The sequence below is a fragment of the Nannobrachium achirus genome, assembly GCF_963921795.1.
Source record: "Nannobrachium achirus genome assembly, chromosome: 12".
NCBI classification, from domain to species: Eukaryota; Metazoa; Chordata; class Actinopteri; order Myctophiformes; family Myctophidae; genus Nannobrachium; species Nannobrachium achirus.
Genome location: NC_137832.1, coordinates 52,575,197 through 52,587,803, shown reverse-complemented (window position 1 = coordinate 52,587,803; position 12,607 = coordinate 52,575,197). Strand labels below are relative to the sequence as shown.

Here is a 12,607-nt window from a genome sequence, read left to right as displayed (position 1 = left end):
AATGCACGACGGAAAACAGAGCGCCACACACACACACACACACACACACACACACACACACACACACACACACACACACGCACAAAGATAAATTGTCATCTCCCGCTCACTCGGTGCTCTCGTGACCCACTCCACATTTCACTGTCTCTCGTTCACTCCTCCCTCTAAAGCTTTCCCTCCATCCCCCCTTTTCTCTTCTTTCTGTCCTCTCTCTCTCTCCCCCCCCCCCCCCTCTCTCTCTCCGCGTGTCTCTCCATCTTGTCAGCAGTTTATCATAATCACATCACCTACTGTGTGATGGAGCACACTTAAGGCGTATTAGTTGTCATACGCATACACGCGCACACACACACACGCACACATGCACGCACGCACGTGTGCGCGCGCACACACACACACACACACACACACACACACACACACACACACACACACACACACACACACACACACACACACACACCACACACACACACACACACACACACACCACCTCACTCTCATCTCTCTCTCTCTCTCTCTCTCTCTCTCTCTCTCTCTCTCTCTCTCTCTCTCTCTCTCTCTCTCTCTCTCTCTCTCTCTCTCTCTCTCTCTCTCTCTCTCTCTCTCTCTCTCTCTCTCTCTCTCTCTCTCTCTCACACACACACACACACACGTATGCACGCATGCGCGCACAGACGCGCACGTAACAGAGAAATGATACCCACTTAAGCCTTATTACTTATGTGACTCTGGCTGCTGCATGGAAGATTATCCATGTTACTGAATGCCAGGGCAGAGGGGAACCCTCTGGGGACCACACATGCAGGCGCGCACGCACACACACACACACACACACACACGCACGCACACACACACACACACACACACACGCACACGCACGCGCACACACACTGTCCGACGATCACAGAGGCACGTACACATACGCGCATACTAGAAAGAGCCTTGAATTTAAAATATGCATACATGACAGAATGGAGTAGTGTGGTCAGATATAATACAGCTAGAAGGTCCTCCCCCTGGCCAGCCGGGGAGCCTGATGGAGGGGAAAGGAACTGGTTGGAATAACGTGTTCCTTCCACGGGCTATGTCCAACCTGGGAAACTCCCCCCCTGTCAGGTGATAAGAAGTGGTTTGGACTCCTCATGCATAGAAGTAAGCATGGGGTCAGTCCGTTGCTCTCCCCATGCAGGCAGGCAGGAGGGAGGGTAGCGCCCAGGATTATATTAGACAATCGACACCAGGTGAAAGAAAAATTACAAAATTGTGGGATAAAATATTAAAGAGGCGGTGCCATAGTTTTGTACTTTTTCTAGTTTTCATGTGTCTAGGAGGTTGACAGTACTTCATTAGACCCCCTGGTGTGGTTGTTATGAGCAATTATGTATTGCCTTTCTATTTGGGTTTTAGCTGTAGGCTGCCACCTTGTGGGGTCAAACGTGCCGGTCCAAAAACACAGATACTTATTACATCACAGAATCAACCCCTCCCCTACCATTCACCCAACATACGTGGGTGTGGCTAACTTCAGCTGGGTCACCACCCACCATGACAACCACGCATAACAAAGAACTGGTGGGTGTGGCCACATAAAAACATCATTTTAACTCTTTCTGTACACTTTTTTGGAAAAAATCTTCCTCCTTGTATAATCATAATAGTAGATAATCATGTTTTATAGGGGGGGGGGGAAATCATGGCACCCGCTATTTAAAGAAGGAAAAAAAGGAAACAAAGAGAGGAGAGGAGAGTTGAGGAGAGTTGAGGAGAGGAGATTCTTCATCTCCGTTACATCTCAGCAGCACACAGTGCTTCAGAACAGCAGAGTTCTACAGGGGGTTGTAAGACAAAGTGACTGTGGATGTAGCTGGAGTGGCCACCCATTGCCACTGTGTGTGTGTGTGTGTGTGTGTGTGTGTGTGTGTGTGTGTGTGTGTGTGTGTGTGTGTGTGTGTGTGTGTGTGTGTGTGTGTTTTCACCCAGGTTTGTGTGTGTGTGTGTGTGTGTGTGTGTGTGTGTGTGTGTGTGTGTGTGTGTGTGTGTGTGTGTGTGTGTGTGTGTGTGTGTGTGTGTGTGTTGTTCTGTAGGTCATTTGAGGAGAGCTGAGGGAAACAAATGGTTTTGCCACTGCACTGTTCACCTTGTCCTGCCACCTGCACGCACGCACGCGCACGCACACGCACACACATGCACACGCACACGCACACACACACACACACACACACACACACACACACACACACACACACAGTTACTGTACATGCATCTTTTAACCACTGAATGGAAATATCAATTAAAAAAATGCTTAGAGCCAAGTCATCTGACCTTTGTTCTCATTTTACTCTCCTCTCCCCTGTTTTATGTCACTGTTTTTTCTCCTCTCCTCTCCTCTCCTCTCCTCTCCTCTCCTCTCCTCTCCTCTCTCCTCTCCTCTCCTCTCCTCGGAATTCCGGCTAGTCAACTGAAGTGAGACAGTAGCCAGGTGCAAGCTATATTTTGTAGCTCATGACAGCACAAGCCAGAGAAGGCTTACACTGACCCGTTAATCGCACATCAGTTCTAGGCAAACCCCGCCCACGGAAGCTTCTGATTGGCTGAACCAGAGCTAGGGAACGCTCCTTTGTGTTCCCTTGGACCGCGCGGAGCTGACGAATGTCGGGGGGACGAAGATTTACTATTTTGGCCCCCTGGTTTACAACTACTAAAGGTGCGCCTCCGTCATGGTCAATAGAAAACGAGCGGCTACGCCTAGAACCTATGTGCGATTCCAAATCAAGCTTCACTGACCAGAGGGAGTTGTGACCCATGACCTGTAGGCCCTAAACTCTGATCGCAACAGATAAGACTAAATATTATCTTCTCAGATATCTCGTCCTCTCTCTTTCTCTCTCTCTCTCTCTCTCTCTCTCTCTCTCTCTCTCTCTCTCTCTCTCTCTCTTTCTCAAGTAGTTTAGCAGACAGAGACCTATTTCATGTACAATGCTTTTATTGAAGTATAATGATGTTTCTGTATTGTATGAGTTATTCTCTGTGCTGTTAATAATCGCCAGCCAAGGCCGTTGCTATATGAATCCCACAAAGCTCTCTCCCACAAAGTTTGTTTGATAAGAACATGTCCCTCCCTTTTGTTGCCTCCCAACAGGGAGGGGCAAAGCAAGCCAACTTAATTTAAATACACGTTTGTCCTGACTTGCTTTATGTTGTTCTGGGCACAGCTTCAACTGACATCAAACTAGCATCCGTGCAAGACTGCACGTACTGAAAGACTCTTTATTCGTTATTCATTCTCAGTATGGTTTCTAGTGAGCATATAGAAAAACAGCCACATCAAGACATTTCCGCCATTATGAAAGTCAGATGAAAATAAAAAGAATAAAAAGAACTGTCGGGCGATATAAATAAGCGGTATAGCGTAAATCCCACTGCTCATGGTCGGAGCTGCCAAGGACATGAGATTATTATTATATATATATTTTTTTAATGTATCGATCGCTGTGGGATATCATAACATCAAATGAACGTGGTAAGACGGCTAGTCCGGAATTCTCCTTTAAAATGAACATGCACTGAAATTTACACGGCTCACCCATCAGCCAAAAGGCACACTTTTGGAGGTTTCCAAGTGGGTCCTGAACAAGGAAAAGGTTAAGAACAGAACGCCCACCATCATGACCTCTTCTCACATGGTTCATCTTCCTCCAAGACCTCTCTCTGACCTCACACAGACTGTGATCTGTGATCATCTCCCCACTTCTCCTTTTCTATCTCATCTTCTCTCAAAACTCATCTGTGACCTCCCTTCCCTTTAGCCAAATTTGATGAAACCCATTCCAGTGCAGGGACCTGCAGAGAATGTTAGAGAGGCAGGGGCTGACATTTCAAAAAGGGCCTTTTGGTGGAAATATGTAAAATAGCCGACCTCCATGCTTGGAAGTCTGCTAATACGATTCTGTATTCAAGTTCAAAGATAGCTGTATAGTATCAGATCCACAACGGAGATCTGTAACGTTTGATACTTTTGTGTGACGCTAAAGTATGATTAAGTAGGCTGTTATTACAAGGTTAATTTACAACAAAAAACACAAAAAGTTAAAATATGGAGTATATACGTAAGTACATACAGTACATACATACATGCATACATACATAAATGCATGCATTCCTGGAATTGATAGATATTTCAAAAATACGTCATTGTCACCAGCGGAGGGTGACCCATGAGAAAAAGAGAAAAAAACAATCTGTGCGAGCCTGTGTGTAAAAAATAAATAAAGTAGTCTCTCTCCCGGGTGCAAAAGTTTAAATCCTAAAAACTCTTGTTCTGTGAGTTGAAGCCCACAGGAGCACGGTGTCCATTGTTATGGTAATGTGCGGCTGCGAGCCGGGGGACGTTATCTGTGTGCAGTGATAAATCGGCACAATCTGTCATTTTGTCAGCCGTAAATCCCTACAGTCGGCGACTAGAAGGATGTGGCGGAGATAGGATTCTGGAACAGCAGCTCCAGTCTAGATCAGGGCTCTATCAACTTTCAGTTTTGTTTTTTTGTTTTCCTCCATGGTAGATATCTGTTCTCGGGGGTACAGAGCCGATGAGAATATATATCCTTGCTGTCGGGCAGAAACCTCACATCTCTCCATATTAATGTTTTGTTTTTGTGTTTTTCCCTAAATTAACGCCCTATTAGGGATGTTAACCATTAATCTAAAATCGATTAATTGTCGCCAAGATTATTATTTTTTTAACTTCTTTTTTATTGGCCTAGTTAAAGGTACAGTGTGTGTGAATGTGATCTTAACATAATCACAGTAATCCTTATTCCATCATATTCAAGGGCTTTTGAAGAGAAACGAGACAGACTCCATAGAGCACAGCAAAGAGGAGGTGTGTGTCTCTGTGTCCAGCTGAAGCTTGTTGGCGCTCGTTAATGTTCTATACATCAAGGGCAGGCAATTATGTTTCTGCACTCATTTACGGTTTCGGATACGAATTTTCCATTTGGTCCTAAAAAAACACTTAATCATTTAATTGATCAATAAGGTTATCAACTATCAATGCATTAATTAATAGCTAAGTTGCATCCCTATACGCCCGCGATCCACAAGTCTCGAAACATGGTTCGATTGCGCGAAGCAACGTGTTTCGAGCTGGCCGATCTGCTACTTTCTATGGTTTTGAATATGAATCCTGATAAACAGTTTTGGACATACGAGGTTGACCACCTTGACAGAGACAGAGATATATGGCTGTTCCTGGAGGGTGTGTGTGTGTGTGTGTGTGTGTGTGTGTGTGTGTGTGTGTGTGTGTGTGTGTGTGTGTGTGTGTGTGTGTGTGTGTGTGTGTGTGTGTGTGTGCCCCTCAAAAAGTAGCCCCCATGGGGGTCACATTTTATGAGCTTTCCCCAATAAGGCAAAATAGTTTCTATCTGTCCCTGCCACCACCCTTCAATCTGTCTTTTGCCCGCCTCCCTCCCTCCTCTCTCCCCCTCTCCCCCTCTCCCTCTCTCCTGGCCGTCTCTCTTTCTCTCTTTCTGTCCTCTGCAGATATCTATATACGTGGTGAATATTCATGAGGTTGTCATTTGCATTACGGGCTCCTGAAAAGAAGCAACAATACCACAATGGTACACAATGACAGCCATCAAACTCAGGAGAAGGCTGCCTGCAGAGAGAGAGAGAGAGAGAGAAAGAGAGAGAGAGAGAGAGAGAGAGAGAGAGAGAGAGAGAGAGAGAGAGAGAGAGAGAGAGAGAGAGAGTGCATGTGCGTGTGCGTGTGCGTGTGCGTGTTACTTGTTGAGGACCAAATGTGAATGTCCCCACAAGTGTAGTATAATATGACAAACCAAAAGATTTGGAGAGTTTAACTCATTTAATGCCAGCCTATCACCACTAGAGGGCGCCCAGTGACCAGAGAATAATAGAGATATGCTGGTAATGCATGCCCAAGCCCTGGAGCCATGACTTGCCAGAACACTTTCCTTTGTGCATGTACAGGAAGAGGATGAAGTTAGCTTGAAGTTAGCTATTGGCTACCAAGCATTTTAGATTTAGATTTTCGTCAACTTAGCCATGATTAAACCTTGCACACCTCATGCATGGGAGAGAAAACAGAGAAAATGAGCTCTAAAGATCCTGGATTGCATTGGAGTGGATGGTAAATATCAGCAAATATCGGCAAATATCGTCCTCTGTAAACAGAGGACAAAAAAAAAAATTGAAAAAAATTTTTTTTTTCATTAAAAAGCCGAACAAGTTCGGGATTGGCACTCTGGGATGCGATAATAAAGCCGAACTAGTTCGGGATAGGCACTCAATGAGTTAATACAAGAAACATTAAGAGAAAGATTGAGGATTCGGGTGTAAGGATTAGGATTAGACGTTCTGAAGTTAGCTTTAGGGTTTGAAATTGGAGTATATTAGAGTATCCTAATATACTTGATTGCGTTTCCAGTCTCATGTGGATACACGAAGCGGGCACAACATTCTAGTATTTTGTGTGCCAGCGTGTGTACGTGCGGGCTTGCGTGCTTGCGTGTGTGTGTGCGAGTGAGTGAGAGACTCGGAGAGATACAGTACAGTATGTTTGTGAGAATTAAATGACCCACATTCCTGCATTAGTTGTAATATATGTCCTCTCCGTGCCATAACAAAGCTTCGACCCAGAAACAACTAACGTTGAACTTTAAACATTATTATGAAGACTGATGAAGACAACACCTCATTTCAGGATTACTCCCAGGTTAGTAGGTTACTACCTACTATTGCACACTGTGTTGCCATTACTATCACTGCCTTCATCACTCTATTAATTCATTTGTTTTGTTTGTTAAATTTGGATACTGACCACTTTTGTCAAGGGTTTATTGGGTTGTTTTCCAAGCCCGATATAATGGTTCGGTTGTTTTGTTTATTTTGTTAAATGTGGGCCATGTAAAGCCCACCATTTAACCCTTCAATAAAGAATACGCATCTAACCACTTGACAATACATTTGTGTAGAAAGGCAAGTATGGGGTTCACACACCCATTTCTCACCAGAGGAAACTGACGATACTCATTGATGATGAACCAGAAAACCGCAAAGACGGGAACGAGAAACGGAACGCAGTGAGGAAAAAATGATACGACTCCTCACATCTAACCTTTATATTTACCATAACTTTTAATACTTCTACAATACATCATGATATTTGGAAGTTGGTCGAGCCTAGATGTCCCCAATAGGCCTCATAGCTATTGTTTTGGTACAGCATATCTTGGTTCAACTCGTCCTTGAAGCAGCTACAGTATAGCTATGATCTCTGACCTGTGCTCTGTGCAGAACTACTGTACCACTGACCTGAAGTGTTATTGTATTTCTCCCCATGATATCATGTTAGATAAAGCATATAACCATCACCACCCAGAATATTGTCTCGACCCCTATTTGCCACATTGATCACTAATTGATCCAGAATTCACCCTTTGTCAAGTCTGTTGTCCCGCCCCTCTTCACACCCATTGGTTGCTGTGTCTTGGTGGGACACTCGGTGGGACATTCCATCCACTACCATTCTAATTCAGTTGCTTCGTATTGTTATTCTGTTATTGTAAATTCTAAATTCAAACTTGGTTTCGGTAAAATGGAGCTGTTCAGTGGCAGTATAGTGACTCAGCATGTTTTTAAATGTTTTTGTTTCTCCAAAAAATATGTTTTATCAAATTCAACATAAAAAAGGCGGGACAAGGCAGATAGAGCCTGCTGGTTGGTCAGTCAGGGACCAACCAGAAGGCTAACAAAGGGTGAATTCCACGGCAGCGTTTACACCAGCAACAAAGAGGAGGCCAGCCCGACAAGATGGCAGTGAATAAGACCGACCAATCCAGAGAAAAAACACACCTAGTGTAAAATGAGCAGTGCTATAGAGGGTACAAAAAGTGAAAGGCAAATCGAGTGGCAAAGTACGTTTAACGCTGTTTAATGCAATCAGAAAGGACTTTTCTGTTTGCATGTATGGGCTGTCAAGGCCAGAAAGTAGTTTTTTGCCACTCAGTAGGCGTTCCTGCATAACTTCTGGGTATGATGATGATGTCAAGCGCATACCCTCTATTTTGTTCATTTAGGCCAGATGTACCGTTAGTGCTTATTGAGTTTGGCAGATTTCACCCAGGTTTCACCTCACTCACGTCACTTTGTCTGCTGATCTCACTCTGCAACAAAATAAGCAAGCAGTGATCACCCCATGATGTGCACTGAAATGTAGATTCAAATGCACTACATTGCAAGTGCTTTGTTGAGAGTAAAAAATCAAACCTCGGTTCGAAGTGGAGCCGTGAATTTGAGCAGTTCCAGGTCTATGTTTTTGATTGAAGTGATTTGTAATTATAATCAAAATCTACAAAGTATTTACAAAATAAAGAACTTTTGAACGGCTCTTTGAAAAGAACGGATCCCAGAGATTCGGCTCACTTCAAAGTGACATAAATCCCATCCAAAAAATCGGCTCACTTCAAAGTGACATAAATCCCATCCAAAAAATCGGCTCACTTCAAAGTGACATAAATCCCATCCAAAAAATCGGCTCACTTCAAAGTGACATAAATCCCATCCAAAAAATCGGCTCACTTCAAAGTGACATAAATCCCATCCAAAGAATTGCGCATGGGCAGATCCTGTTCATTCTCGACTGGACACAGACTCTGGTGAGACAGGACACACATTGCCACTCAGAGGGAGCCCATGTGCTCTGCACACGGCTCCAAAAACTAAAGATAAGAAGAAGACACGTGTGACATGTGTGATCTTGGCAGGTTGCCCCGGAAAATGTGCCAATCTCAACAGGCAACGGTAGGCCACGCTAACCGGACAAAGCCAGATGTTGGAGCTTAGCTCCTTCCAGGAACACCACTCAAAAAATAAATCGATACAATAATTGCCAGGAAACTCACCTGAGGGTGAGCTGCTCCACGTCGGAGTTGCTCCTCATGTAGATCCCAAATGACACGGTCTTCCCCAGTCGAACCGGGCTGGGCGGCACCGCCACCTCCACGTTCTCGTCCAGCCTCAGCCTCTCCCCTTTGGCCTGGACGGGCCCCGCCGTGAGGGCCACGGTGCCCGCCCTCTGCATGTCCTGTAGACCGTCGCCCGCCACCGGGGGGCTCCACTGTCCAGCGGACAAACCCAGACCTAGATAGATATAAGATACCTTTATTATCTCAAGGACCCAGAGGCGGCACAGCAGTTAGAGGAGTAGTTCAAACATTTACTGTCGTGTACAGCGGGGAAAAAGTAAACAGAGCAGTTGTAATCATGGGAAAGAAACCAAAAAGATGTCCAGAACAGTTAATGCTATACATGTCTCAGTGTCATCTTGTCATAACACGAGTAATAATACTTAAAGGACTTATTTTTTTTTACAACAAGGGTTCATATTTTAGATTGTAATTAGAGAAAAGAAAAGACGAGTGTTAAAATGTATTCATGTACTGCTTTCTATCGTTTTAGTGATTTTAATCACTTTGATTTCAGTGCAAGTGACTTTGCATGCAAGTGGCTAAATACTGTATGTCTTTTTAAACACAATAAGCCCATTCCCAAAATGCACCACAATCTTTCAAGGGCAGATGTGACTTATGGGGGCTAGTAGTTTTACTGTAAATAGTAAAGAAATCGATGGCTTATTGTGTATAAAACCCACTGAAATCAAAGTCATTAAAATCACTAAAATGATAAAAAGCAGTAAATGAAAACATTTTAACACTCATCTTTTCTTTTCTCTAATTACAATCTAAAATGTAATGTTGTTGTAAAAAAAACAAAGTTGTCCTTTAAATACTACTTAATAGTGCAGAGCCAAACAAGCCTAACCTCCTCCTCCTCCGAGGGGCCCGGCGTTCGTGCCCTGACCCCTCCACGGCTCGTCCACGATGGCGGGGCACTCATCGCCGGCGCCCTCTACGGGCACAACAGAGTAGTACACCTCCACGGAGGGCAGGGTGACGTCGGTGAGTCTCTTCCGGACCGGCGGCGGGTTGAACCAGGCGGCGGGGAGCTCCAGGCGGACCACGCAGACCCCGGGGATGCCCGTGAGCCGACAGCCCGCTGAGGGAGCCGCCTCGGTGGGCTCGCGGACCGCCAGGGCCCTGATGCAGGGGAGGAGGGCCGGGGGAGGGGGGTCGGGCTCGTCCCAGCGCCTCCCAGCCAGGTAGAACAACACCTGGTGGGGAAGAGAAGCACATGAAAGCTCAATGGATGGACTATATACTATTAGGTTGAGAATGTTTCTTAACACAAATCGGTCAATTTGGGGGTCCTTGACACAAAAAAGTGGTAAGATCTTTCGACATCCCTTTCGACATCCCTTTAGTCCAACTAAGGATTAGGGTTAGGGTTAGGTTTTAGGGTTAGGTTTAGGCATAGTTTTACTGAGGTTAGGGTAAGGGTTAGGTTTAGGCATAGTAGCATTCACCAGGTTAACATTCCCCGCAAAAACTCAATATCCCATGATCCTTTGGGAGATGACGTTATCAGGAAGTGAAATCCTGCGTTGGCTTCAATGCAATCCTGGCAGTAAAATGGCTTCATCTCTGAATTTATCTCCAGATCCTGTCGATCGTCGGGAAATGTTTTTTTTTTTTTTTTTACCGGCCCGACGGACAGTCGCTGTAAAAAAAAATCTTTTCGGGGCGAAAATGTACATGTTTGATCGATGTTTCAACAGCGTAAATTTGCACAACATGGACACGCTCGAGGCTTCCGTGGGTCTTCAACAGAAGGTACAAACAATGGAAAAACCCTGGTGCAAGGTATACATAATTAATTATATACCTGGCACTAGAAATGTGAGTACTTTCTCCACTACTGACGATTGGTCATTTGCCGCATCAGCTGCCATATCAGCCCGAGGGACAATACGGCTTCAAGCTTGCGCTGATCGGTCAGCTGTCCAACTATCCCTACAGGGCTGACGAGCCAAGATTATCACGTTCTCAGTCATTTTATCCTCCACACCCAGGGTAAATAAATGCTAGTTATGTGATAAAGCTATGTATTGGCATTCCTCATTATTGCTTTCAGGGGCTGCTGCTGCTGCTGCTGCAAGGGAATGTATGGAAGAGGAGGCGCCATTTTGCTTCCCAAGTATAAGCACTCGCTGGGGAAGCAAAATGATGCCCATAAAATTTTTTTACAGTGAAATGAGTATCTAAATCTCCAAGTAACAAGAAAAATACCAATACAGTACATAATAGCTTACATCAGCTTACTGGTAGGAAGTACTGCACTCATCTACACTTTTTACTACTCCACTACATCTCAGAGGTAAATATTGCACTTTTCACTATTACTAATAACAATTATTTGACAGGTTAGTTAGTTATTTTGCAGATTTAGATGAATATATGAAACTGTTAGTATTTAACATAGATTATAATATATTATTATAGGTTACAAATGTTCACTTTAACGGAGTAGTTCAGCCCCAAAATAACTTAAAAATATATATACAGAAAGAAATAATTTGTATTTGTCGCAGTCATCCTAATATTTACCCCCATTGATTCTGGATGGAGACCCAAATGCATTTGAAGTTTTGTATTAGGAATGTGATTATTATTATTATAATTTTTTTAAGTCTCCATGGCGTGAGTAATCAATAGAAAAAAGTCCTTTTGGGGGTGAACTCCTCCTTTTAAGTGGTCGAACAAAAACACTACCTGTATCCAGGGGCGCGTTGAGCCCACCCTGGGCTGCACCACGTGACCCTTGACCTTCCAGTTCAGGGTCACCACCTGGCTGGCGGCGGCGCTGGCGGGCAGGAGGCGCGGGGGCGGAGCCTGCAGCAGCTCCACGGGGACGGGCATCTCGGCGCTCAGGTTGCCGTAGCTGCAGTTCACCGCGGGCACGTTTCCTGCGCCCGCCTCCAGCTGGCGCAGGAAGACGGGCTCGGTGCGCGTCGCCAGGCTGCCGTTGCGCAGCGCGTCCTGGCCGGCATCGCGCAGGAAGTACGCGGAGCCGGCGCCGCTGAGCTGGCACTGGACGGGCAGGTAGGTGGGCAGGGACGTGCTGGAGAAGCGGGACGTCTGCTGCTGCTGGGGGGAGGAGTCCTGACCGTCCTGACCGCCCGCTCCCGCTCGACTGTCAGACACTGAGGAGAGAGGAGAGAGGAAGGTTTAGTTATTTTCATTAGTTCTTTTTTCTTTTTTTTTACAAATTCACAGCTAAAGACAACCTAAGTCATACTTCATAATCCGACGCTTCGATCATGAAGGCTCCCGGGGGTCAACAGCTGGCCTTCTGAGGCCAATTACTGTCACTGTGTAGGAATCCCACCTGTAGTGTTATCAATCGTAGGCTTGTTTACTGTCAGCAAATGGTTGACACTGCAGGCTGTTCCCTTATCTTAGGACAGACACAAGACGTCTGGATCTCTGACCAATAGAATGACAGAATGTGCTCCAGCAAGCTTATGATCCACCTCTTTTTCGAAGCCTTTCATGTAGCAACTTTGAAAAAGTATAAAGACCGCTTGAAAATGCATGATAGTGTGACACATCACCCGGGAGCCGAATGGCGCTATCCAGAACCACTGTTTGTACTCTGAAATAAACTCAACCTGGCTAGAACCTATGAA

The 12,607-nt window shown here is 45.1% G+C and overlaps 1 protein-coding gene across 1 annotated transcript in view; it reads right to left on the bottom strand.

Moving 5' to 3' along the window:
- Positions 1-12,607, bottom strand: part of LOC308295695 (transmembrane protein 132B) — a gene marked incomplete at both ends in the record, with an annotated part of 319,995 nt that overhangs the window by 258,056 nt on the left and 49,332 nt on the right. The window contains 3 exons of the mRNA XM_080738744.1: positions 8,925-9,162; positions 9,844-10,192; positions 11,691-12,121. Of these exons, the coding sequence (XP_080594870.1) occupies positions 8,925-9,162; positions 9,844-10,192; positions 11,691-12,121 (1,018 nt within the window). The remainder of the gene's footprint in view (positions 1-8,924; positions 9,163-9,843; positions 10,193-11,690; positions 12,122-12,607) is intronic.